The sequence below is a fragment of the Equus asinus genome, chromosome 15 (genome assembly GCF_041296235.1).
Source record: "Equus asinus isolate D_3611 breed Donkey chromosome 15, EquAss-T2T_v2, whole genome shotgun sequence".
Taxonomy (NCBI): Eukaryota; Metazoa; Chordata; class Mammalia; order Perissodactyla; family Equidae; genus Equus; species Equus asinus.
Window position 1 is genome coordinate 4,185,453 of NC_091804.1, and position 26,350 is coordinate 4,211,802.

A 26,350-nucleotide genomic window follows, 5' to 3' on the forward strand; every position below is an offset into this window, starting at 1 on the left:
TGTCCTTTGTTCAGTCATCTAACAACTGCCTATTAGTTACTCTGTTATTTTTTATTCCAATTAAAGAAAACACTAAACTTGAATCATTTTAAAGACAAAGTACTCTCAACCACACTATTTAATGCTGAAATTCTTTAGCACAAGAAAAATTAGCTTTGTTTATATATTAAGACCTAAGGAGCTTCAAAGGCTTTACAAACAAATATTATTTAAGGTAATGAATTTATTTATAGGAAGCTTAAAAATACGAGTCTGGGTTTAATTTCAGAATATAACTCAATAATACACATTATTACATTATTATAGAAATAACTATCTTCTTAAAATGATTAACTGGAGATTTAGAGGAAAATACTCTTTTCGTACCTGGTAATAATACCGAAGAACCCAGCAGAGCCCTTCAACGTAAGACTGTACAACTTTACGACGGAATTTCTCATCAGCTGCATCAACGTCAAATTTGTTCTTGTAGTACCGCTGCTTCCAACCAGCTTCCCAGAGCCTGAAAATCAGGCAAAGCCAGGTCATGTTGAATTAATACACTTTCAGTAAATGTCTACCAATTTATCACCCAAATGGACTTACACTTAATATCCACGTGAAATGTAAATGAGTTAAACAGTAATACTAACACAGCTTCATTTAATTATTTCTAAAAAGTCCACTTTCACAGGATTTATTATCAACTTAAAGATAGTTAAACATCAAAAACACAAACACTGATTCTAGTAAGATCATTATAAAACTAAATTTAGAAAAAATAATAATAATTTATTAAAGTAGATACAGAACACTTGTCTGCTCAGATTTTCATAGTGTTTTACAGGTTTTTTGATTTTGGAACAATTCTAAAACTATATTTTAAGATTCAAATACTGAAGATATTTTATATAGTTTCAAGTTCCTCCGTTTGTTAAAATATATGTAAACTACACAAAGAAAGTCAATTAAATTACTTTTTAAGAAAAGACTTGTACAGGTAAATTTTTAAAAGGCAAAAAAAGGTTTATAAAAGAATAACCTAGAAGCCAGGCAGAAATTACGTATATACCTACTCTCCCTATCCTCAGGCCTTTTCCCTCATTCAGCAAAGAGTTATTGCTGGCTCGAGCGCAGGACACACACACACACACACACGTTTGTTCTGGTAAAACTTAGAAGGAGCTCAATCAATTCACTAAATTTTCATTAATCATTGAAAATACAATGTGAAAAACCATATTTTCACTCAAAGTATATGTTTTTTTAAGTACTCATTTCTCATTCGCTGAAAGATTTAAACATTTTATTGAAGGAAAACAAAGATACCAAAGTATACTAAAAAGAAACAAAACAAGACAGATCAAGAACATCAGGATGACTCTCCATTAGGGGCTATTTTCCACCATGTGCCAAATCTTACAAATTAACCACAGTCATGTTTTAGAACACACCATACCAATTTTAATATTCCCCCCACACAAAAGATTTACAGAACATCAATCAGGAGAAATATCTTCTACTCATAATGTTGATTATCACTATTTTACAGAAACTATTACTGAAATAAATGCTAACAACTCCAAGTATTTCCTGATAGAAGCAATTCTACGTTATTACCCTCAGCACCAAGATCAAACAATAAAGTACTAAAAAAATCAAGTTAACTATTAAGCTCGTCTTGAGTATGATGGCTACATAATAAAAGAAAAAATATACTCTAAGAGAAAAATCCAGAGTTGTAGAAGCAGAGGATAAAAACTCAGATTAGGTAAATGTTCAATCACAAGTCACCACAGATCTCAGAATCTGACATCAAAGGACATTGGGAAAAAAACAGAATCAGACATGACACTTGAGAAGTTTCTAATCATAAATACAAATGCATCATCCATGTCCTATAAAAGAAGCATGAGCTGTGAACCACTATTGTTTAACTTTGAAATATATCATTTTGCAAAATTCTTAATGAGTTACAATTATTGAGATTGTTGGCCATTTGCACTTGGAGCCCAGGGTTCAAATCTGGATTTAATTATACAAGAGGCTGTTAATCTTATTATATAATGATCCTAAACCTCTGGATAAATTAAAGAATCCAAGTTTCCTATTATAAATTTTAAGTATACAGCTAACAGGAAACTTCTGTCATGAAATATAAGTGTGCATATGCAAACTCGCGGTTTTTAAAAATATATTTACCTCTTAAGTGAATGACTTTTGCATATTTCATTTTAAGGAAGAACTTTTTCAATTGAGATGATTAAAACAAACTATATTAGGTATCCAAATGTAACTGAACTTTCTGGGTTAAGCAGCTTGAAAATTTAATCTCATAACAGTAACATTCAGATCACATAGTCAGAGCTAAACACCTCATGTCTAGCCAATCTAGTGCCTGGTCTCAGAGGGAAAAGTGGCTTGGCGGACGAAAACCTGCACGCATACTAATCTAGATACTTAGATTTAACAGCTATAGCTTACACATCTCACTGGAATTTACTGACTATTCTAACCCTCCACATTAATTACTTGTGGATAAAAAGATCACAGGCAAGCATCTGAAGGCACTGCTGCTCTAAGCTAAATAGCATTAATTAGACCGCATCTATTTCAGCAATTTGCTAACAAAGTGCTACCAAAAAATGGCTTCACCTGACGTTATCCTCTGGCTCAGGTTCACTGTCACTGTCTTCTGCTTTTCGCTTAATTCCTCCTATTGGAGACGGGGAGCCATCAGAAGTGAAACTTGCATTAGGAGATACTGAAGGACTCTGTAGAAAATTTTGACATTACAGACGAAGGATTTAATTATTCATTTCACATATGAAGTTACATCCAACTGCTATTACCACCATGCTTCATGGCAATACATTTTTAAAAACTATTAAATAGATACGGTAAATATATATAGAAAGTACAAAGACTGATCTTGGCCTACTCCACCTCCCCAAAAAAGAATAATATAGTATCAAGCTTCCTATGCTTCAACTCAAAAGAATTTGAACAATATTAAGGTAAAAACTGCTTCAGAAGAAATAAGAAAAATTTAATTTTATAGATTTTTTTTAAATTATAGGACTTGAACATTTTTTCCTCTGGTGGTTCCCTCATGTTATAAGTTTGTAATCACTTTCCACCAACCAACTAGCAAAATTGTAAGGGAAAAAATATTTTTATATATATACAGATTAATAATACATAAAATAGTCAATGCTGGTAAGAACGAAGTTAAACGGTAAGTTTACAACCTCGTACAACCATTCTGGAAAGCAACAGCTTGAGACTCCTTCCACCAGATAACTGTTCCATTATTTTATATATACTGTTTTAAATCTCCTTGTACAAATAAAGTCTACTAGTCATCTTAGAAAAATGCAGGTTTTATTATTATTTCAAAGACCTGGTTACCACTTTAAAATCAGTATTATCTTCCCTTTGTACTTAACTCAAGGAACACAGTAGCAACCTAAAGTATTTTAATATTTAACTAAAAAATTAAAATCTCTTGCAACTTTAGTTTCATGTTAAATGACCAAAAAGATAAGTGGCAGAAAATGTTTTCATGGTAAAGTTTTTCTTCTGTTATTCACAGTATATTTGATATTGCAAGTAAATTGAATTATTTTTAAATTGAGAACTCAGTAGCATAATTTAATGATAGTATAACTAAAACCTTAGTTCACACCATGGGCCAAGAAAAGTGACAACAAAGCAAAGTTGTATTTCACATAGAGCTTATAACAGTTTCCTTTTAAAACTGTATAACATCAATTTTATTAATAATACTGTATAGCCAATCCTATCAAAAAAAAAATAATAAAACTCAATCCAAGAAGGCCACTGCTGTACGTGGAAAATGAGATGGGTATTTTCAGTCAGACAGATCTGAGTTTGAAACACCAAGTCCAACCTTTACTGGGTGTATGGTCTTGGGCAATTTTTTTTAACCTCTGTCAGCTTCAACTTCAAATGGGGACGATAATGCTCTTTCTAACTCTTTACAGATTACTGCAAGGATTAAATGAAACAATATATGTAAAAGATCAAAGCTGCCTGCCTGGCACATGGTGGTTAACCATTCATGAAGTTAAGTCATCCCTATTATTTTTTAAATCCAACACTAATCCATTTGGATTAAATTATGAAAGTGATATTCCTATCAATCATCTAAGTACAGAGAAGTTGTAAAGAGCAAACTTTCTCAAATTGACAAACAAGATATAAACAATCTTTAGATAACAAAAATAATATATCTTCAAAAAAAAAAAAAAAGAAAGAAGTTGTTTGCTCTTTAATGCTAAATCTCCACTGCTCTCTTTTCTGCTCCATCTCTACCAACAAAAGTACTCAGGAGTATTCTTTCCTAAACATACCAGACAGATACCGATTTATTCAAATTTCTTTTTAAAAAGCTGTTTTTGCAATCAAATTTTATTAAACTGATAATGGTCACAAATATAATGAAACTACGCTTCAGAATGCAAAATTTAAAAACATATTTAAGAGGAAACAGAAGCTATCTAATAAAACATTAATAATGACCGTCAGTAGATACTAGTCAAGTACTGGAGCCCAACGTGCCCAAACAGCTCAGAAAAAATAAAACAGCAAAAATCCATAACTCTAAAGGCTCCCTTTAAATAAACTGGTCATTTGGCTTCATGACTTCCTTAAATTCAAAACATTCTAGATGAAAATCCGTCTATGCAAAGATTCCAGTAGAAGTGTGTCAAGGGGAATTATGATTAAGACAGGATCAAATAAGCAACCTAATCACCAATCTCCCCACTCCTATTCCCATGGCAGACATTATTGATCAATAGTAGTCTAGTCCTGTGGAGTGTGAATATTGGAATCCTTCTCAAAGCAATCATAGCTGGCAAAGATTAAACCTACCTAACTCTGTGAAATTAAGAAAAAAGCACTTTATCATCAACATGGTGTTTGCAAATACTAGTCACTCTCAGTTCCACTTTGTGGGGACTACAGTCACTACAATCTTAAATGATGGACATCAGCTTTTTCTGTTCTACACACGTGTCTCACTGCAATCCTTTTCACTGACCCTCCATATCCCACTCTGTTAATGTTGTAAGGAATAAGACAAGACAACAAAAATTAAACAGAACAAAAAACACAACAGAAACCCAGCCCACTTCTCTCAGGAGATGCAAAATCGATTTTCAAATTCCAAATCTAAGGTCCTAAAACTTCTATGTGTGAATTTATAGGAATATTAATTCTCAGTCTCCTGATACGGCAAAAATTCCACATATAGGGTTGTCCTGTAATAAGGGATTTGAGCATCGACAGGATAACTATTAGAATGAGGAAATTTAAATATCCAAACTGATACAATTTCCTTGGATATATCACAGCAAAAGTTTATATAAGATACTGTACCTTACATAGTATCTTTCCTCCCTCTACAACTCTCTCTCTCTCTCATGCCTACTAGCCTGAAATAGCAATAGCTTTGATTATCTGCTGTCTGTGTACATCAGTTCATGGTCTGTTCCCCCACCCCTGCGGCTGCCCTGCCATGTGCTCTGAGCCCAGGGTCTGTTGCCACTGCAACAAGAAGCTACTGAACAGAGTACAGCCTTGCTGGCTGAGATATTTGCTTCTGCAGTCTTGATTACAAAATTCAAACAAGGAAGGATACCTCGAGGCAAATCCATTCCGTTTCTGAGTTCATAAACAGGGAACAACCAGAATCTGGATAGTGAGAGCTACCTTAAAATCTATCTTCAGACATATTCCATGCCTGAGTTGCAGAGTTAGAGTTTAGGCAGTGAAGAGTACCTGCGTTTGAAAAACTGGAGGAATACTATTCAGCAAAATGTCCATAACTGACCCCTGCAAGGAAAGGGGAAATAAGGCAGCAAAACCACCCTCTTGCTCACTCCAGCTCGGAGACACTGGATGTCCCGTCATGCTTCCAGAACCATCAACACCCAGTACCTTCGGAGGAAGCGGGAAGCACTGTGGCCTGCCTGCAGCAGAGAAACACTCAGCCACTTAGCTATCCATATTTACATGCATTTTCTTTTCTTTCACATCATTTAGATATTTTCATATTAATAAAGATGGGCTTAAGAGTTAAAAATATCTCAAGGCAAAAGAAATTGAGAAAAACTATAAAAAACAACAACTCCGGGCTAAGTGATAAAATTTACACATAACTTCAAGAGGCATCTAATAGTCACCACTCTTCAATGCTACATAAAAATAAGTCACTTACAGAGTTATTCTGCATCCGCATTTCATAGGCTGCTTGTCTCGGATTACTGGCTACTTGAGAACCTGGTGAATTTCTTGAACCCAAGGCATGAGGGGTTAATATTCCACCCGGGGTGAAAGCTGGTTGATCTCTCTAACATAAATGGAAACGAATGTAGAAATTAAAATTAAATCACAACACAGTCAGATGACAGGAAGAAAAGAAGGCAATGGAAGAGAGTCCCCACTGCAAGCTCTTTAAAGATGAAATGGATTTCTGGTAACACTACAGGGTTGTCTACACTTTGATTTGATGGCAACTTACCCTGTAAACAATAGTCTGTAATATTTAATAACTCCACTTTAAAAGTACATATGATACACTTTTCTGATACACAGAGAGAAACTATTCAAGTCTCATTAGGCTATTCTATTATGTTCACTTAAAATTTAGGAACATATTCAAGACACAATTTTAGGCAAATAAAAATAACTATTAAGGTAAAAAAAATAAGTCACCAGTTTGATTTATACTCAGGAACTATAACTTCTATTTACCCTTTACCTCGATAAAATTAAACTTTTTGTTTCCAATTAATTAAAGCTATGATTATAGCTATAGTAGGTGACAGTCATGGTTGACTGATAAAAGATATTTTTCAAACAGATATTGACTAAAAGAAAATAATAATATGTAAGGTAGAAACCAAACATGCCCTTCCCAATCTAAGTGGTCTTGAACCTACCTGCAACTATAAATAACTCTACTTTTCTCCCTTACGGATTCCTGAAATTGCTCAATTCTAATAAAATATAATAATAAAAGGCAGCCCCCCAAATTTCATTCATTTAAAACTAGTAAGGAAGACAAGAAAATAAGAACTAAGAAGTTAAGTGACTATAACTATTATGCAATTAAGTAAGAAAACAAATATCACAAGCAAGAAGCACTGGAGTTAAAAGAAAAGGCTGCTCAACATGGATGACAAGCAGAAGCAACAGGGAGGCCTTGTGGAAAATCTAAGATGGAGGGGAGTTGAGAAGTCAGAAACTCATTTAGAGATACCAAATGAAGGCAACGCTCCAACACAGGAGGCACTTGGTACATTTAGAGGACAGCAGGGGCAAAGGTGTGGCTAGAATTCCATCAGATCATAGCATGCCCTGCATCCCAGACTAAAACAGAACTGGACTGAGCGAACTAGGGAATCACTGGTGATTTCTTAGCAGAGAAACAACAAAGGTCCAGTGTCGTGTTCCAGGAAGAGTAACCTGACAAAGATACAGAGTGTAGTAACTTTCAAGAGGATACAGAGTTGACTATTTTTATTACAAAAACAATAACCGATTATTCTAAAAAATTCAAAGAGCTAAGTGCCACCCACCCCCTCCTGCCTCTCAAGTATCTCCCCTCAAGACTCCAGAGCTTAGAAAGGACTTCAAAATTGACACTAGCATTCTTTCTCCAGGTAAGAAGGTGCTGAGTGGACATTACATACCTAACCAACTCCTATTGCATAAGGAATAAACTACCTCCCAACTTGTCAATTTATCTTATTGCCAACCTGATGAAATTAATTAAAACTCACCTTCATTCTCTTTCTTTTTTCTTTCTGTCGTCTTCTAAAACTGTCCTAAAAGTATAAAATCCACATATTCTGTCAAATAATTACACAAAAATGTAAGAGTTAAACATTACCAGGAATGATTCGGCAGACAATTAAAGTTTTAAAGGAAGACCCCAGAAGTATAAGTACATAATTAAACTCGGCAATGGACTATATGTTCAAAGTGCTGCTTATCAGAACTTTAGATAGAGAGCATTCTAAACTGAGTTTAAATACAATTTAATTGTTCCTCAATTTTTTTCAGATAGTTTTTGATATCATTTCAGGAAAGAATGCAAGGGTCATAACAAAGACCATTGGTTTTACCCTGGAGCAAATAGGCTGCCAATATGGCAAAGATACAAATAAGTAACTCCCCATTTACTTTGGGCCATTCAGAGGCCTCCTTTACCCCAGAAAGCACTCCTCCCATGTCCAAGTTTCTGTACCAAGGCAGTGAAATGACAGCTAGGGTGGCCATGGTTGCCGCTACGGCCTAAAACAGGGGCCAGCAGGTACTGTACTGACTGTCATTCTACTGGCAGCTGCACTTCTAACCCTTCCAAGTCAGTACTGCCACCTGCAATATAATACCTTGTATCAAGATTTCAAATGTGTGCTTTCTGCCAGGGGAGGGGCTGAATGTTGGCTACATGGTGACTGACAACCTTAAAATATCAAAGCCACCAATTTTTTTAATCAAGCTTTTGCCCCCATCTTCAATGAAACTTATGTAGCTCACCAATGACCCAGAGACCGTGAAATCCATTACTCAGTTTTCAGTCTTTAACTGACTATGACTTTTTCTTCTTGAATCATGCTCTTCACTTGGCTTCCAGGACACTACACTCACCTGGTTCTCCTCTTTCACTCTTGCTGAATGCCTTCACTCCTCAACTTCCCAAGCTCTTAATGTTGGCATTCCTCTTGGCCCAATACTCGGACCTCTCCACTTTCTACTCTCATGGGAGTAATCATCTAGTCTCATGGCTTTAAACACCATCTACATCTGATGACTGTCCATTCAGGACCTCTCCCCACTCAACATCTCCACTTGGGTATCTCAAACTTAACACGTCCAAAATGGAATCCCCAGCTCTAGCTTTGCACCTCCCAGTCTTCCTCATCACAGCAGCCCAGACCATTTTTCAACTGCTCAGACGAAATGCTTTGGAGTCATTCTTGATAGCTTTCTTTCTCTCACACCTAGCATTTAATTCATTAGCCAATCCCATCAGAACTACCTTCAAAACATGTTCAGAATCCAACCACCTCTTATCAGTCTCCACTGCCACCATGTTGGACTCCCTCGGATTGTTGTACAACAGCCTCCTAATTGGGCTCACTGCTTCTATCTTTGCCTCCACACAGTTAGTCTCAACATGGCAGCTATAATCATCCTTTTATAATATGTCAGATCTTATCACTTTTATACTCAAAACCCTCCACTGATGCAGAAGAAAAGCTAAAGTCCTTATAATGTCCTATCGGGTTCTACCGAACCTGGCCCTCCATCTCTTTCTGACCTCTTCTCCTACGACCTTTCCTTTGCTTCCTCTGCTCCTGCCACACTGGCTCTTTGCTGTTTCGTGAACATCGTGGGTATGCTCCTGCCCTAGACCCTTTGCACTGGCTATTCTCTCTGTCTGAAATGCTCTTCCTGAAAACATCTGCATGGTTACTCCCTCACATCCTTCAGGTCTTTATTCAAAGTTATCTGTTGCTGAGGCCTTCTCTAGTCATCTTTTCTAGAACTGCAACGTCCTCATCTCCACCTTCCCAGGTATTTCCCCACCTGCTTTAATTTTCTTCAGGGCACTTATCACTCTCCAACACGTTACACGCTTTACTTAGTTTTTACGTTTATTGTCCATCTCCCCTGGAAGAATGTCAGCTCCATAGGTCAGGAATTTTTGTCTGGTTTTTTGTTTTGTTTGTTGTTTTATCAGTAACACTCAGAATACTATCTGGCACGTGGTAAACACAAACATTTGCTGAATAAATGAACAACATTTGCAAGATAAAAGGCAAACATCAAAGCTCATAAAATAAAAAGCATCATATTTCTGACCTAAGTGCTCCATTTTAATAATAAACATTGATATATTCCTTTTCTACTTTATACTCTGCCCGTCAGCTAAATACCTATTCCTAAGGGTGGTAGCCACACATAAGCAGAATAGGTCCGCATGGGTGCACCTTACTGATCTTTAATCTTTTTGTGCTATGAACTCCTTTGGAAATCTGTCAAAAGCCAAAGACACACTTCCCAGGAAAATACACACACTCAGACACTATTGTATTGAATTTCTGAGGGTTCAGAAATTTCCTTGACGTCCAATCATGCTGACAAACATCATAAGATGCCAGGGATACCAAAAAAGATCAAAAGCTTTAAAATATCCTCTCTGCCAGGCCAGCTGGAAACCTTATTACTCACATCTGAAGCACTTTGCTATCTATCAAATCCCATACATCCCACTCTAATGCCAAATATCACCAATACTTAACAGTACAGAGTCACCTAAAGCCACACAAAAGGGCTGTTCTAACGTGAGGCTTCTATACCAAGTAGTACACCATAAGTACAGTTTTTCTTAAGTATAAATGGCAGCAGGTCAGGTGGAGCCACTGTAATTATTGAAGGCTTAGTTTAAAAATGGCTGTCGTGGTAGACATTTGATATCCCAAAGTTAGTTACGTTATTTAAATTTGACATGTGAAAAATTCTTGCCATCACAGAAGATTACCAAGTACAAAAGGCTTTGGAAAGAATGCTTGCAGTCTACTCATACTGTTACATAAAATGGTACCCAAAGTTCTAAAAAAAGAGATCGCAAGCTGCAGTATACAAAGTTAAAGAAAATACAAAATCCTGTCGAATACAATGACACGTTTTAATCTGTTAGGAGATAACGTAGCAATATTATTACGTGCTATTTGCTCAAAATAGCCACATGACTTTTTATAAAATCAGTTTCTAAAAGGATTTCCTTCACTCTCTTCCTAAGAGCTACTATCTGCTCATTTACCCACTGCTTGCCTCCCTTGACACTCCCTCACAATCACCTTCCAACCCACTCTGCCTCCAGGCTACTGCCCCTCCCCTCCACTGCCTCTCCAGGGCCTCTGAATCCCTGGCCACAGACTAGAGGCCTGTCCATCTCACTTTGACACCTCAGGCAGCACCACCAGGTTCTCCTCTTTAGGGATTTCCTCCCAGCTCTCTAGAACCGACTCCTCTTTCTCCTTAAACGTCCACGCTTCTTAAGGTTTCTGCTGCAGGCACTTGAGCTCCATACAAGCTCCAGGGATTTCAACTTCACACTCGTGACTTGAAGTACCTCTGCTAATGGTTCTCAAATCTCCTTTCCAAAGACTTCGGGCTGAGCTTTACACATATCCATCTAACTGCTTCATGGACTTTTCTCCTCTCAGGTGTCCTGTGGCCCCTCAAACTCAGTATCTCCAAAATGAAACTCAATTTCCACCTTGTCCCCACCCCAACCTGCTCTACTCTCAGTACTTGATATCTCATGAATGTTACCAGCAAACTACTAAGTGCCCAAGCCAGACTGGAACTCTCACCTAAACACTCGCCCTATCATATGTCACCAATTTCCAAGTGCTTTGCTATTTTATTTCCTTCTTTTATGTTTAAAATTTCTTGCTCAGAGCTGCAACCCCCTGCCTAAGCTGATGCAATCTAACCCAGAGCCCCCTACACTCTCTACTACCAGAGTACAGAGTTTCTAGTCTTCACCTGACTTCCACAGCATAACTATTTCCTATACAACGTGGCAGACACTAGTTCACTGCCAGCATTCTTCTAGTCTTGGGACCCTCATTTCATATCCTGTTGATTAGACAGGTGTTTGGATTTATATCTTAAGATTAGGAAGAGAGAAAAAAATTACAATGCAACTCACACAGTGTGCAATACACAGTTCCACACAGCAAGCATCGCAGCCTTTAGAAAATAACCAAAGCACTGACCACTCACAAATACATTGGTGTTTGATACACTATAATAATAGAAAAACGCACTCAAAGAGGTTAAAAGTACAATCACAGGATCATCAGAGCCTATTAGAGACAGGAGCAATTTAGCTACTGCAATAGAAGCACTTTACCTCATCATCCTTTCTCTTTTTAAAAATGCTATCCTCAACTTCACCAACTGCTAACATGATCATCTGTACTCTTTGCAGATTGACATAACCACTTTCTGTAAGGTAACCCTGTAAGTGATAAAATACATGTAAAATGATCTTCTTATAAAAGCAAATACTTCTGTTTTGAAATTATTCAAGAATGAACTTACCCCAGTTTTGTGAACCACATTTTTGTATATGTTAACCAAACGGTCAATTGCACCTTCCCTGCCACCAGGAAACAAACATTATCCATTAGGACCAGAACGCACTGTAAAGGCAAGAAGGCTAAAACAGTAGTTTGAAAACCCACACAAACACACATACCTAATCTCTAATGACGGCAGGTGAGGAAGGAAGTCATTGCCCACAAAAAAGCACATGAAGACCCAGTCATCAATGCTCCTCTCGACATCAAATGTGAACGGTAGGCTGGCCATGGTGAGCTCTCTCTCCAAATACTACAACCAAAAAGGAATACTGCCATTAAAGTTATGAAAAGGCATCCTGCTTTACAGTGCCAATTCCAATGACTACTGCAACATACCTCACGAAGAACATTGAGACGAAGGAAGATAAACTCTCCTTCTGCACAAGGAAGACTATCTGCAAGTTCATCATGCTGCAAGACAGGGAGCAAAGATTACACAAATCTACTCCAATCCCTGTAATCTTTTTCCAGCCAAATGAACATTACAGCTTTTTCTAAGGCAAGATCCATTTTAATATTGCAAGTATTAAGTAAAAAAAGAATTCACCAAATCATTTTAAAAATAAAAATTACCCATAATCCTAATCACATCTAGACCAGGGATCAGCAAATGTTTTTTTCAAAGGGCCAGACAGTAAATATTTTAGCCTGTGTGGGACACACATGGTCTCAGTTTCATATTCTTTCACGTTTTATTTTGTTTTTACAACCCTTTAAAAATGCAAAAACCATTCTTAGCTCATAGGCCAAATCTAGAGGGCCAAAGTTTGCCAACCCCTGACCACTACCCAACCAACAATTTGATGTGAATGCCTCTAGACCATTCTCTGTGAATATACAGTATATTCCTTACCTGCTTTTTTCACTCAACATGTCTTTTAAAGAGGTACCATATTCTTAAAACAAATGGAAACTTCTTTAAAAGAGACTGGATATAATCACGTGAACCCAAAACATGTAGCAACTAAGGGTAACTTAAAGGTGTCAAGAGTTTAATACACTCGATTTGCAGTTCCTTTTAAGAATGACCATTTGAAACAACTTCTACAAACAAATCACGTGCAATGGGCACTATTACCTATGAGACTTAAGCCTCATGTGGATATAAGCTACGTTAGAAAAGTAGAGAGTAGAAAGAATGAGTGCATGAATGCTTTTGAATGTCTTTTTTTTTTAAGATTTTATTTTTTCCTTTTTCTCCCAAAGCCCCCCCGGTACACAGTTGTATATTCTTCGTTGTGGGTCCTTCTAGTTGTGGCATGTGGGACGCTGCCTCAGCGTGGTTTGATGAGCAGTGCCATGTCCGCCCCCAGGATTCGAACCTGCAGCAGAGCACGCGAACTTAACCACTCGGCCACGGGGCCAGCCCCTTGAAAGTCTTTAAAGAGTTTTAAAAGATATTTCTGAGGGGCAACAGAGCAAGTAGGAAAAGATCTAATCAACCATAGTCTTCTCTTTATCCATTTTAAAAATGAGGCAACCTGAATATATTTAATGCCATTACATTATACACTTAAAAATAGTTAAAATGGTATATTTTATCACAATAAAAAATAAAATTTTAAAAAATGAGGCAACTATCATCTCAAATTTCTTACCTTTCCCTTCTTTTCTCTTGGCAAACCTTCACAGTCCTTGACCTCATGTCCAAACTGATTACAAAGACCACATGGTTTGGGTTTGTTTGGTTTGAATTCTTCTCTAATAATGGTAAAGTTGGGTTCATGTGTAGCAAGGCCGAGCATAATGAGATCAGCTATCAATCAATAATGACAAAACACTGAACAGTGAGCACTTTCAGAAGATTCTTACCATAACCAAAGACTTAAGACATTACTGTAACACAAGACACCAACACAAAGAAAAGTGCAAAGGAGCACACAAACAGAGGCAGCAAAGCCAAAACGCCTAAAACTTCCTGGTAGTTCTCAGCCAACAAGATGTCCTCCAGATATGTGGGCCTAGAATGTAGACTCCCACTCAGGAGTCAACACCTGTCCATTTTAAAGGTATGTGCAGCCATATCAAAAGGTAAAAACGTAAAATAATTAAAGAAGGTGAACATTAATCACAGGTTAAACAACTCAGTACTAGTTTCCTCTCAAACATAAAATCAGCAAGGCCCTTCAGAATTTCCAGGCAATCATGAATAACCCATTGCCACACACCAACCCACCGACTTGCTATGGTTTAATCCAAGAGACTCAAATTCCAAAGAAGCTGCTTACCGTCTGCTCCACATAAGCAATGGTGAGTGTTTGGGTCATGGTTAGGCTGGGCTAAAGGGGGGGGGAAACATACATTTATTATATTTATATCACAAGAATACCACGCTTTACCAAATATTTTCTATATAATGGCTTATCTTTTTTTAATAAAACACATAATCAAATATTTATAAGTGATTTTTACCTCTTTGTCTTCTAATGTAATCCATAATTTTATGTTCTCCTTCACCAGGAGCACTAGCATCAGATAAAATAACCTATAAAAAACAGTTTTTAGGCTTTCAGCTCGTCTCCAATTTTCTAGGACAAAAATCAACAGAACTGAATATCTTAAAATAAACTGGGATAATTCTATTAAGATAGTTATTAATTGGAAATATTTCTTAAAAAGGGATGTGTGCGTGTGTTAAACACCAAAACTATTTCATTGCTTTACTAACTACATGGAATAGAAAAAAATCAAATGTTTGGGTAAAACTTAGTCATTAGAAAAACTGATCAGTCACAAATCTCTACTATTCTCACAGCTACCCAAGGATACAGGACTGAAGCACACAAGCCCCGGCAGTAATCAATAAAATATACCCATTAAATACAATTTACCATAACTAATAGGGAAACGAGCTTATGAACCTAAAATTACATAAAAGTTTGTTCAAATTCTGCTTAAATACTTAGGAGAACACAGCCATTCTTTAAAGGTAGCCTTATGACTTCAATCTTGCTGTATTTTGATTTCAAATAGAAATTTTCATTTAAAAATTACTTTGATACATAAATATAAGTTTTTTAAATCATGAGTCCCATTTTATGGCTCCACAGTGAGGGTGAGAAGACAAAAAATTGGCAGTGAGAGAAAATTCAGCTGTCTAAAACTGGACCCTGCAAGGCACCCCATTTCTAATAACCCTGGAAGTTTCTCCTTTCCTCTGACAGTCAACTAGTATTTTATAGGGGGGAAAAAAGGACAAATATTATCAGTCATATCACAGCACAGCCTCAGATGATCACCCTAATCTTTCTGAAGTATCAAAATGTGAAACTTACTGTCAAATTTTTCCACCCGGGGTCATTATTTAAACGATCAGCTATGTAATAGCGAAGGCATTTAGCAAGATTGTCCATGAACTCAGTTCCCTAAAATGACAGAAGGAAATAAATTAACCTATCATTTAAGAGTTAGCAATAGCTAGCAAAGTCTGAGACCACTTACTGGTGTAATACAGTTGCTGTCAAATCTTTCTTTTATTTCTTCAGGAGGAAGAAAGCCACCTAGAGAAAAAGAGGCAATGCTTTGGTCTCCCCATAAAAGGTGAGGTAAATTACTCGATATTAAACCAAAACAACAAAAACACTAAGTTCAAATACAACAGAGAGAGAAGTGCTGTCACCTGAGGAACAATGTTCCCCTTTTTGGGAAGAAAACAAGATTCCTCGCCTGAAGTTTAAATTAAGCTTTAACTTGACTGTCAAATAATATATGGTACCCAAAAGATACTATATTGTTATATAAAGATATAGAAATTATGACGTTCTTCCTAATGCCCTCTGCAGCAGAATACACACACGAGTTACGGGTTCTAATTTGACAACAGTTTTTAAAATAAAGGTGCCTCAGAAAAACAAAATTAAAATGCTGAGTTTATCACAGGTTTATATGACAAGAAATAAAATTATCAGCTTTTGTATCAGAGGAATACAAAAATCCTATTTTCTCCTCTCTCACTAATTAGCTTTTTCTCAAGACACAAAGATATTTCATAACATCTTCAGGAAAGAAGACATCTTTAAAATCAAAGACAACCTGTTATAAATATAAACAGGTTTTAGAGTATTAATTACAAGCTGTAGCTAAAGTAACCATATACTTGCACACTTCCAGCAAATTAAAATAACATAAAATGTATCATAATTGCAGGCCTGAGCTGACTACACTATGATATGCTATGATTCTTTTTTCAACAGCCAAGTACAATATACTGAGCCAATAAAATGTGGCTTTCCTGGTCTATCATATTGTCTTATGTAACAAAACACGAAACAACTCACTCTGCTACAACCACACCCCATCTCACACACAAGTGTCTTGGGAAAGACTCACTCCCACTGGGCATCAAGACCCCTGGACCTTCCTCCTCTCTCAGACTTAATCAACTCCTACCCACGTACCCATCAGGAATTTCAAGACTTTGCAGAACTGCAAAAATGGCCATATCCCACCCTCCCATCCCCCAAATTGAGAGAACCCTGGGTACCTCACTGCCTTGGTGCCTGCTGTATCAACCTATACTGACAGTGTGTGTGACTTGGTGAAAGCCTGGAAATACAGATCATATCATCCCGGGCCTCCTCATATAGACCTCTGAGTTCTAAGGGGAAGCAATAAGCAAGCTATCAAGACCAATTTGAGGGAAATGTTTACAGAATGGTAGCCTTCTAATAGCCCCCATTAGAAAAAGGAAGTAGGAAGCACTCTTAATATATTTCTATTTTACAGTTATATAAAAGTTAGCGGAAGAGCTGCACTTGCCCCGAGGAGGGTTAACAACCTGCTCTCCCTATGAGAATTCCCTCCTTTTATTCCCAAGCTTCCCTTTCACTACAGAGTTTGGAAATAAAGCTTCTTAATGAGAGCGAAGGAGTCCATTAACTTCTTTTCCTCAACAGTAAACATAAATTTTCCTCGGATGTTCTGGGATCCTAAGTAAATTAAACTTATCTATTTGTAGGAAAAAGTTGCTGCCCCTCGCCCTTCTGCATACATCTTGTAAAAAGTCCAACTTCAAGATGCATTTTCTTTACCTTTTGCCAGTATTTCTTCTCTGACTCGCTGTTTCTCTACTGCTGCTTCCATTCCTTCTTTTGATGCTCTGAATCTCCTCGAACGCTGCTGGTTCATTTTAGCACGTGGTGCCTGAAAAACATGTATTTCATATTCACATAATAGAATTCAAAATATCTGCAACTAAATCTGTACATTATTTTGAATCAATTGTTTTTATAAAAATAGTACACTAAAATAGAAAAGTAAGTTATATGTCTAATAATCCTTTCACGACAGACAGGAAATCCTGAGAACTTAAATTTGGACCAAGAACCTAAAAGCTGAGCTCAGTCAAATGAGTGAGTGACATGTCAATGGACAAACATCCTGTGAAGCCACAGCATTTAATACTTCAGGGCCTACGACCAAATGCCAGTTCCACTGGGTTATGGTGCTTCAAGGCACCCAAGAAGAAAGCTCATTTTACTCAAAGATTCTGCCAGCACACAATTACTACAGAACCGGATCAGGAAGAGCTTCCTTTTGTCCATGCCTAAGAGGAAGACAGTCTCCAAATGAGATCCACAGTGCCCTACAAAACCAAGAGAAAATGACCTGATCTGCAGGAGCTTAAGGCACTTCTATTTTGTACTTCCCACAATAAGGTTCATAATTACCACTCTGTCTCTACACAGCAGGTAGAAAGGGAACAAGGTTTTTACCAAAAGCACTTTTAAATCACTCTAACCAAATGTAATTTAAAGCACTGGAGAAGCCTGAATGAAGTGAACTGGACTACAGATAAGGTTTTAAACTACTGAACTGAGTTTTGGGGTTGGACAAGACTCTAAAGTATCCTGTCTACATAAAATAAGTTATTTTATATTCTCTTTTAAACAGTCCCCTTTCCTGTAAAATGAGACCACCTAATCTTTTCCAAGTACCAAGTTCTATGATCTACATTTATATTTTAACAAAAACAGTGTTATAGAGACGAGCATTTGCATACGCACACAAATATGCACATATTTTATACTTGATCCAGCTGTAAGGGCACGCTGTGGTAAAGTTAAAAATTTTGTTCAAGAAATTTAGCTAATGTGAACTGGAATATGCTCCAAATAAGACTATTCCTGTTCCCTTTATTCTTTACTCCACTTTAACTACAACTTAACAAGTTATCAGATAACCAAGTTTTCTTTGAGTAAACAGAACCTCACAGAAAAGTTAATCTTCTTGAACCCCAAGTTTTCTGGATTTTCAAAGTCTTTCCATTAGCTACTAGGATTACTAAGTCTAAAAGAAAGAGAATCTATTTGCATATGGCTAAATAAACTTAGGGTTATGATTTACCTTAATGTTCCTTGAACCCTGATAGATAATTTGCTAGTCACTTATAACCTAAGCTGCTTGATATTATCATCATAGGTCAGTAAGTTATTCTCCTCTTAAATTACTGTGGTGACTAATCACTGCCTGCCTGTAGGATAAAATCCAAACTCCCGAGTGTGGTGGGTAGTGCCTTATTCATGTCATCGCTCTACTTCTCTTTCCAGTCTAAAACTCCTGCAGGTGCCCAAATGTGTCAGTGTGATCAGAGGCATGGAGAGTGTGTTTACCTGCCACATTTGAGAAATCCAGAAGGTCCTCCCTCCCCATATCTGTCCCATCCATCCCCCTCCACTGCCCCCCAATCTCCAACTATTCTTTATCCTTCAAGAAGTAGGACAAAAATCACCTCCTGTCTATCTCCTAAGTCCCTCAGTAGCACTGACTTCTTCCCTTCACACCCAGCATGTGATATCTAGTGCCCACAAAGCCCATAAGTAACTAAGCTCACTCGTTTATCTAAGTCTCTGTCCCTTTACTGGTAAGCCCTTCAAAAGCAAAGGCAGTCACCAACATATCCAGCATTTTACAGTATCTGGCACAAAACAAGCATAAAAAAATGTTTGAATGAATGACTGAAGGATGAGGTTTTCTTTCTCAAATTCACCAGTCAACATTTTTCTTTATTTAGCTGACTTTCATTCTAGACATTGGGAACACAGAAAAACAAAAATGGAGGATTCTAAGTTTAATTATTTTTGCACTTACCACTCCATCTATTGCCATGTAGAGAAGTCGTCTTGGTCTCACTATATTGAAAAGTCTGTCAATGTATTCAAAAATTGCAACCATCATTTCATCCTCATTTTTTGGTGCTGGTCTATAATGACAAGCAAACAATGTAATATAATATAGTATTCCTCTGTAATTTGTGATATCAGTGACAAAAACGGGTTACGTACTTGTCTTCAGGATGAGTACAGGGATGGATGATTCCATTCATATCCAAATACAGATTATCAAACTCCACATCATTTGGATTAGGTTTACTGGCATCAACAGGAATCTTTACACCATTGCATTCTTTTGGCTATGAGGAAGTGATAATTAATAATAGTTTGATTGTTCAAGTCTGAAATTGATGCAACCGAGGCTCAGCATGAACCTGTATTTCATTTTTGAATTGGAAATAAAACACTTTAAGTAATCTTTAAATAACAACGTAAGTTATTTTACTCCTTAAAGCAAACTGAAGCAGATATTTCATCTGTTGACAGTGGACAGCTTCCAATACAAGTTAATCTTCTCTATGTGAGGGATAGTTATCAAACTCCCAAATCATTCAGCTGTCCAAGTGAGAGACCATGGCAGTCATCTCAGAATTCTTTTCCCTTACCACCCATTCCAATAAGTCCTGTCAATTTAACATGAAAAATGCCAAGAACATCAGGGCATCATCAGTCACTTAGAAGACTGGAACAGCCTTCATATGGACTGCCCCCACCTCTAGACTCTCCTGTCTCCAGCCTACCAGCCATGCTGCCAAAATTTTCTTTCTAAAATAAAAATGTGGCTGCATCTTAATCTTGCCTGATTCTTCCAATGATTCCCATAACAGGTGCAGACCAATGAGCCTGAACCCTTACTAGTCTCCCGTACTGCCAAAATATTGTCTGTCCAGGCCCACCCTATCTCTTCTAAGTTCCTGGAAAACACTCTCATCTCTCACTATCTTTGCACACTGCTTCCCCCGATCAACACTCACTTCCTGAAATCTTAGTAATTTTCCAGGGTCTGGACTCAGATCAAATGTCACTCACTTTATAACACTTTGTAAACATCCCCTAAGAAATTAACTGCTCTTCCTTCTGCATTTCCTCAGAATTTTGTTTATTTACTTGCAGCACTTGCATAGATTTATAATTAACTTGTCATTCTAACCCAACTACATACACTGTGTGTTCTTCAAAAGGTAAGGACTGTGCCTTACTCACTCCTGGAGGCACTCAATTATACTTTTGTGAGAAACATTACCTTTGTCTTTTTCTTCCAGAGCTTCAGCAGATGATAAGAATATGAGAGAGGTTTTTTACTAATAGTAAAAGTCACTTAAAAAATCACGGTTCCCCAACACATGCAAAGCATCATCTGTAATAGTAAAAACTTGTGAACAATTTAAAAGCCCATCACATCCATGCGACATCATGGCTGAACTTCAGAAACATTCTAAGTGAAAGCCAGTCACAAAAGACCACAAAAGATCCCATTTATATGATCCAGAATAGACAAACCTATAGAGACAGAAATAGACTAGCTTCAACCCGAGCGTGAGAAAAGGGTGAGGGAGATAGGAAGTGACTGCAAGTGAGTACATTTTTTTGGGAAGTGATGAAAACGTCCTAAACTTACATAATGGTGATTGTTGTACAACTCTGTATACGTACTAAAAACCACTGAACTGCACACTTTAAGTGGGTGAACTTTATGGTACACAATTTCTATCTCAATGAAGGTGTAAAAGAAGGTCAACTTAATTAGGAAAAAAGAGCTCAAAGAATGGATTAATAAGCTGCGGTATGTCCATATACTAGAACACCAAACAAAAGTGAGATTCAAACAAATAGAGCTGGATAGTCACAAATATACCGCCAAGCCAAAAAAGCAAGCTGCAGAAGAATACATACAGTATACCACTTACAGAAAGTTATCAAACAGAGAAAACAGTACTAGGTACCGTTCAGGGATGAAGACATATGCAGTGAAAGCAGAGTTAGAAAAGCAAAGGAATGATAAACACCAATTTCAGGACAGTGGTTATCTTTGAGACACAGGGAAAGGAATGAGATTGAGCTTCAATTTGTATTTATAACTTGGAGAAAAGGATATCAAAAGGGATTTAAGGAAAGAAGTTATCAGACAGTGTTCTCTACATACATGCTGTGAATCAGGAAAGAGGGGCTTGATCAGAGGCAGTAAACGGGATAAGTGGTAAGGAAAGCAGGAGGTCAATTTGAGGGGGTCTATTGAAGAAGATAACCTGATGACCCTCAAACATACCAAAAACAAACTCTATAAAGGCAGGAGGCTCTCTGCCTCTCCATCAAACCTCTACATTTCAAAGTCCACATTTGCCGTTCTCCTGTCAAGTAGACACCACACTTAGGAGAATCCAGACCCACTCTCTTTATGCTCCCCCAGAAGCCAGATAGTAAGTATTTTAGACTTGTTGGCCATATGATCTCAGTTGCAATGACTCATATCTGCCTTTGGAGAACGAAAGCAGCCATAAACAGCATGGACATGAACAGGTACAGCTGTGTTCCAATAACAGTTTATTTACAAGAACAGGAGGTCACTGGCTTGCTAACCTCTGCCCTACTGCCTAGCATACCACTAGGCTTATCGTAGCTCTTCAACGGATATTGAGTATAGCTACATGAGAATTTTTACTTCTACTACCTAGAAAGTATAGCATGAGAAAGGGGGCATGGGTGGGTCCTAATTTTGAGAAAAGAGCTCCAGGCATTCCCAATAAGGAAACTGAATATACTTTCCCCTCAGGAGTACTGTAGATATATTCAACACATTAATTATGTAAACTCAGAGTTTCTTTCTTCAAGAGAAAGATTTTGAAGCTCAGCAAATAAACTCACTCCTCAAGAGCCTTGCCGAATACAATGCCAACATGTCTCCTGCTGGGTTAGAGGGCCTTAATCAACCAAAGGGCAGCTAAAAGGAGAGCCACTCTGAACCCTAAAACCAATTCATTTCAAATAACTTTTCAGTATCGCTTGGTTTTTCCAGAGGATAAACTGAGGGCACACTGTAGCCTTCCCTTTTTATTCCAAGACCACAGAAAGACTAAAAACAAACAAATAACCACAACTGCATAAGTGTACTGGAAAACCAGAAGAACCCTCTGTGGCTGAGAAATCATGAGGGATGCCTGAAATGTGGAAAACTAGTAGATCTGATAAGATGGGGTGCACAGCCTAAAACACGCAGAGAGGAGCTCGGCTGCCAAGAAGTGGGAGAACACAAGAAGGCTCCAGGCCCAGAAAGGGGGCTCAAGGGACAGCCTCCGGATGATCCTTCAGTACCAGCAGCAGCAACAGCTAGGTGGGTCAACCCCTGCACTCTCCTCTCACCCCCCTCAGGCCCCACATGGACCAGGCAACTTGAGATAGGCATTCCCAGAGAACATAGGCGCTTGAGTAGGAAAAGCAGTGTAGTGCTCTGGCTGACTAGAAGTTCCCCAGACGAACAAGGAGCACGCCTACCCAGAAGGCTGGCAGTCAAGGCAGTTCTGCCTAGCAGGAATCCTACTCCTCTTCTACTTCATGGAAAAAGAAAGGGATATATTTATCCCAAATAGGCAGTTGGGAAATTATCCTATTTGTACACAAAGATGCTACGGAATCAAAATAAAGAAGGTATTTAAAGAAATACAAATGGCACAAATATACAAATGGTGAGTCTGTATAAAAATACAACTTCACAGGTTTTGAAATAAACCCCCCAAATGAATTTCACACAAACTTACTGTTCCAGTCGATCTAATAAGGCTTTCTAGCTCCTCAAATGTGAAGCAGAAACCACTTCTGACAATAACAGCTAAGTAGATGCATTTTTGTTTAAGTCTGCACAGCATTTAACAGCAGCATTAGGAAAACCATGAATCGTGCCTGAAGTTCCACTGTAACACAAGTTCTTACTATTGGAAGTCAGATACCAAATTAGAGAACTTGGTTTTACATTTCCCTTTAAGCAGCTTGGAACTCAAGAGAAAAACTGCAAAATGTGGATGATATTTTGGGAAGAAATGATCAAAAGGCTAATGAAAGTTTCAAATTGCAATATTTTGGTGAAAAATTCAGGCTATAAGTTCTAATGTAGTTACCAAACAGAAAATTGTAATATTTTTAGTGATTAGTACTTTTTCAAGTTGTATGTCTATTAGGCCTTCATTTTTACACGTTAGTCAACAAGCACTACTAATTATCACTAACATTTATGGAGCACTTAAAACGTGACAGGCACTGTTCTAAGGGATTCTGCTCATGGATTATTCCACTCTCTCCTCACAACAAGCCTGTGAGGCACAGAGCATTCCACTTATAAATGAGAACACAAATGTTTAGAGGGGTTAAGTGGCTTTTCCAAAGTCACACTACTGCCAAAGGACCCAGCAGTCTGAATCAGAGGTTGTATCTTAACCAGCATGTTAGACTGATTAATTATAATTTCACTAGATTCCACACGAATTTGCTGAACATCTATAACGTGAGCCAAGGACTACACCCAGTACTATAGAGGACACAAAATACCTAAGATGTATGAAATTGATCCTCACTCTCTAAGACATAAGAGCATTCTGGAGAGATCAACTTCCAGCATGACAGCATGAGGAGCTCTGCTTACCTGCTTCTCAGGGAAACCAGTCAAAATTTTTTAAAATAACATCATTTAAAGCCTTTGGAGGGGCCAGCCTGGTGGCGCAGCGGTTAAGTGCACACATTCCACTTCGGTGGCCCAGGGTTCGCCGGTTCAGATCCTGGGTGTGGACACGGCACTGCATAGCAAGCCACACGGTGGTAGGTGTCCCACATATAAAGTGGAGGAAGATGGGCACAGATGTTAGCTTAGGGCCAGTCTTCCTCAACAAAACGAGGAAGACTGGCAGCAGATGTTAGCTCAGGGCTAATCTTCCTCAAAATAAATAAATAAATAAAGCCTTTGGAAACAATCCTAGGAGCAAACAGCACTCTAGTCACAAAAACCTATGAAAATTCAGCACTGACAATGCAACACAGCATGGAAATTTTAAACCTAAAGACTCTCAAGAACAGTGCAAGTTGTGGTGAAAACCAATTGGGAAGAGAATCTTGGATCTAATGAAGATACAGCCTAGACTATAGGCCAGCTAGTCTGCAGGAGAACCAGAGAATAGGACAGCTAGGAAGAGCCTCCCTGGGGTGGGAACAAATACCAAACACTAACCTCAGAAACGAATCCCTGGGAGGAGCCACAATTTGACTAGATTAGTCTATATAGGAATTCATGACCCAGGGCACTGCTAAAAACAACAGAGAATGGGCCAGATTTAGCAGAGGTTAACTGCTACGTGTGATGAGGGAAAGAGTGCACAAGAGCCCTACCTGTACCACTGTCATCCTAGGGTGGCTCTGGGCATGCCCCAAATTGCAGCTCCCTGAGGAGCAATATCAGAGGTATAACACAGTGAGGAAGAAATACACATCATTAAAATAATTCAGCTGCTAAATAAACAAATAACAGTAACAAGTCCTGCAAAAGTTTGGGGGTGGGGAGCCAATACCCAGAGTTGATACAACAGACTATCTAAAATGTCCTGTTTGCAGCAAAAAACTATCAGGCCTGTAGAAAAACAGAAAAGTATGACCCATACACTGGGAAAAAAGCAGGCAACAGAAACTGCCTGTGAGAGTGTCCAGAAGAGAGTTTAAAGTAGCTACTATAAGTATGTTCACAGAACTAAACAGAAGCATGTTAAAGAAGTAAAGAAGTCATGATGACAACTTGTATCCAACAGAGAATATCAACAAAGATAGAAATTATAAAGAAGAACCAAATGGAAATTCTAGAGCTGAAAAGCACAATAAGCGAAATCGAAAATTCACTAGAGGGGCTTAACAGTAGATTTGAATTGGCAAATTTAGATAAATAGAATTTATGCAAGCTGAAGAGCAGAGAGAAAAAAGAATGAACAAAAATGAACAGAGCCTGAGAGAAATATGGGACACAATTAAGTACATGAATGTACATATAACTGGAGTACTGAAAGGAGAGGGGAGAAAAAATATTCAAGGAAGCAATAACCTAAAACTTCCTAAATTTATTCAAAAAGAGTAACTTACACATGCAGGAAGCTCTAAGAACTCCAAGTAAAGTAAACACAGAGAGACCCACAAACAGACACATCAAAGTAAAAATGCTGAAAGTAAAAGACGAGGAGAAAATCTTTAAAAGAATCAAGAGGAAAAATGATGAGTCACTTACAAGGTAACCCAATAAGATTGACAGCTGGCATCCAACAGAAATAATGGAGGCTAGAAGGCAGTGGGATAATATACATGAAGTGCTGAAAGAAAGAACTATTAACCAAGAATTCTATATTCAGGAAAGCAACTGTTCAAAAATGAAGATGAAATAAAGACTCTGCCAGACAAAAATTGAGAGAATCTGTTGCTAGCAGACCTGATTTACAAGAAATACTAAGGAAAGTTCTTCAGGCTGAAAACCAGTGACCCTAGTAAAGATAATTTTACATATTTTTTGTCCTTTCTTTTCTTAACTGACTTAAAAAGCAATTGTATAAAATAATATCACATAATGTATTGCGGCTTAAAACACACAATGTAATATAAGTGTAAGATATTTCCTAGTAACAGCCCAAAAGGAGGTAGATGGAAGCAAAATTGCAATGGGCTAAAGAAATGACTACAGAGGCTCAAGTAAGAATTGTAACAATGCAATGCTGGGTTTGTAACTAACAGATATAATATATATAACACCACTACCATAAAAAGGGGAAAATGGGAATCAAGCTATATAGCAGTAAAGGTTCTATATTATTGATATTAAGCTAGTATAAATCTAAAGCTGCTAAGATGTGTATATGCTAAACCCTAGAGCAACCACTTAAAAAAAACTTAAAAATATATAACAAAAAAAAGATCACTAAAAATTAAAACGCTATACTAGAAAACATATATAGAAAACAAAAAGTAAAATGGTAACTATAAATCCAATTATATCAATAACATTAAATGTGAATACATTAAACAATTTAATCAAAAGGCAGAGACTGTTAG

At 37.6% G+C, this 26,350-nt stretch overlaps 1 protein-coding gene across 2 annotated transcripts in view; it reads right to left on the bottom strand.

Annotated features, from left to right (window-relative positions):
- The window catches only part of XRN2 (5'-3' exoribonuclease 2), a 74,080-nt gene that overhangs the window by 36,347 nt on the left and 11,383 nt on the right, over window positions 1-26,350 (bottom strand). For both annotated transcript variants that reach the window (XR_011494524.1, XM_014855695.3), the window contains exons 2-17: window positions 19,460-19,587; window positions 19,266-19,377; window positions 17,207-17,318; window positions 15,618-15,676; window positions 15,452-15,541; window positions 14,589-14,661; window positions 14,405-14,455; window positions 13,775-13,932; window positions 12,513-12,587; window positions 12,293-12,426; window positions 12,136-12,193; window positions 11,945-12,052; window positions 7,794-7,838; window positions 6,227-6,358; window positions 2,635-2,753; window positions 367-502 (exon numbers count right to left, since the gene is read on the bottom strand). Coding sequence is in view for 1 of the 2 variants with exons in the window: in XM_014855695.3 (XP_014711181.1) it covers window positions 367-502; window positions 2,635-2,753; window positions 6,227-6,358; window positions 7,794-7,838; window positions 11,945-12,052; window positions 12,136-12,193; window positions 12,293-12,426; window positions 12,513-12,587; window positions 13,775-13,932; window positions 14,405-14,455; window positions 14,589-14,661; window positions 15,452-15,541; window positions 15,618-15,676; window positions 17,207-17,318; window positions 19,266-19,377; window positions 19,460-19,587 (1,590 nt within the window). In the remaining variant the exon portion in view is untranslated. The remainder of the gene's footprint in view (window positions 1-366; window positions 503-2,634; window positions 2,754-6,226; window positions 6,359-7,793; window positions 7,839-11,944; window positions 12,053-12,135; window positions 12,194-12,292; window positions 12,427-12,512; window positions 12,588-13,774; window positions 13,933-14,404; window positions 14,456-14,588; window positions 14,662-15,451; window positions 15,542-15,617; window positions 15,677-17,206; window positions 17,319-19,265; window positions 19,378-19,459; window positions 19,588-26,350) is intronic.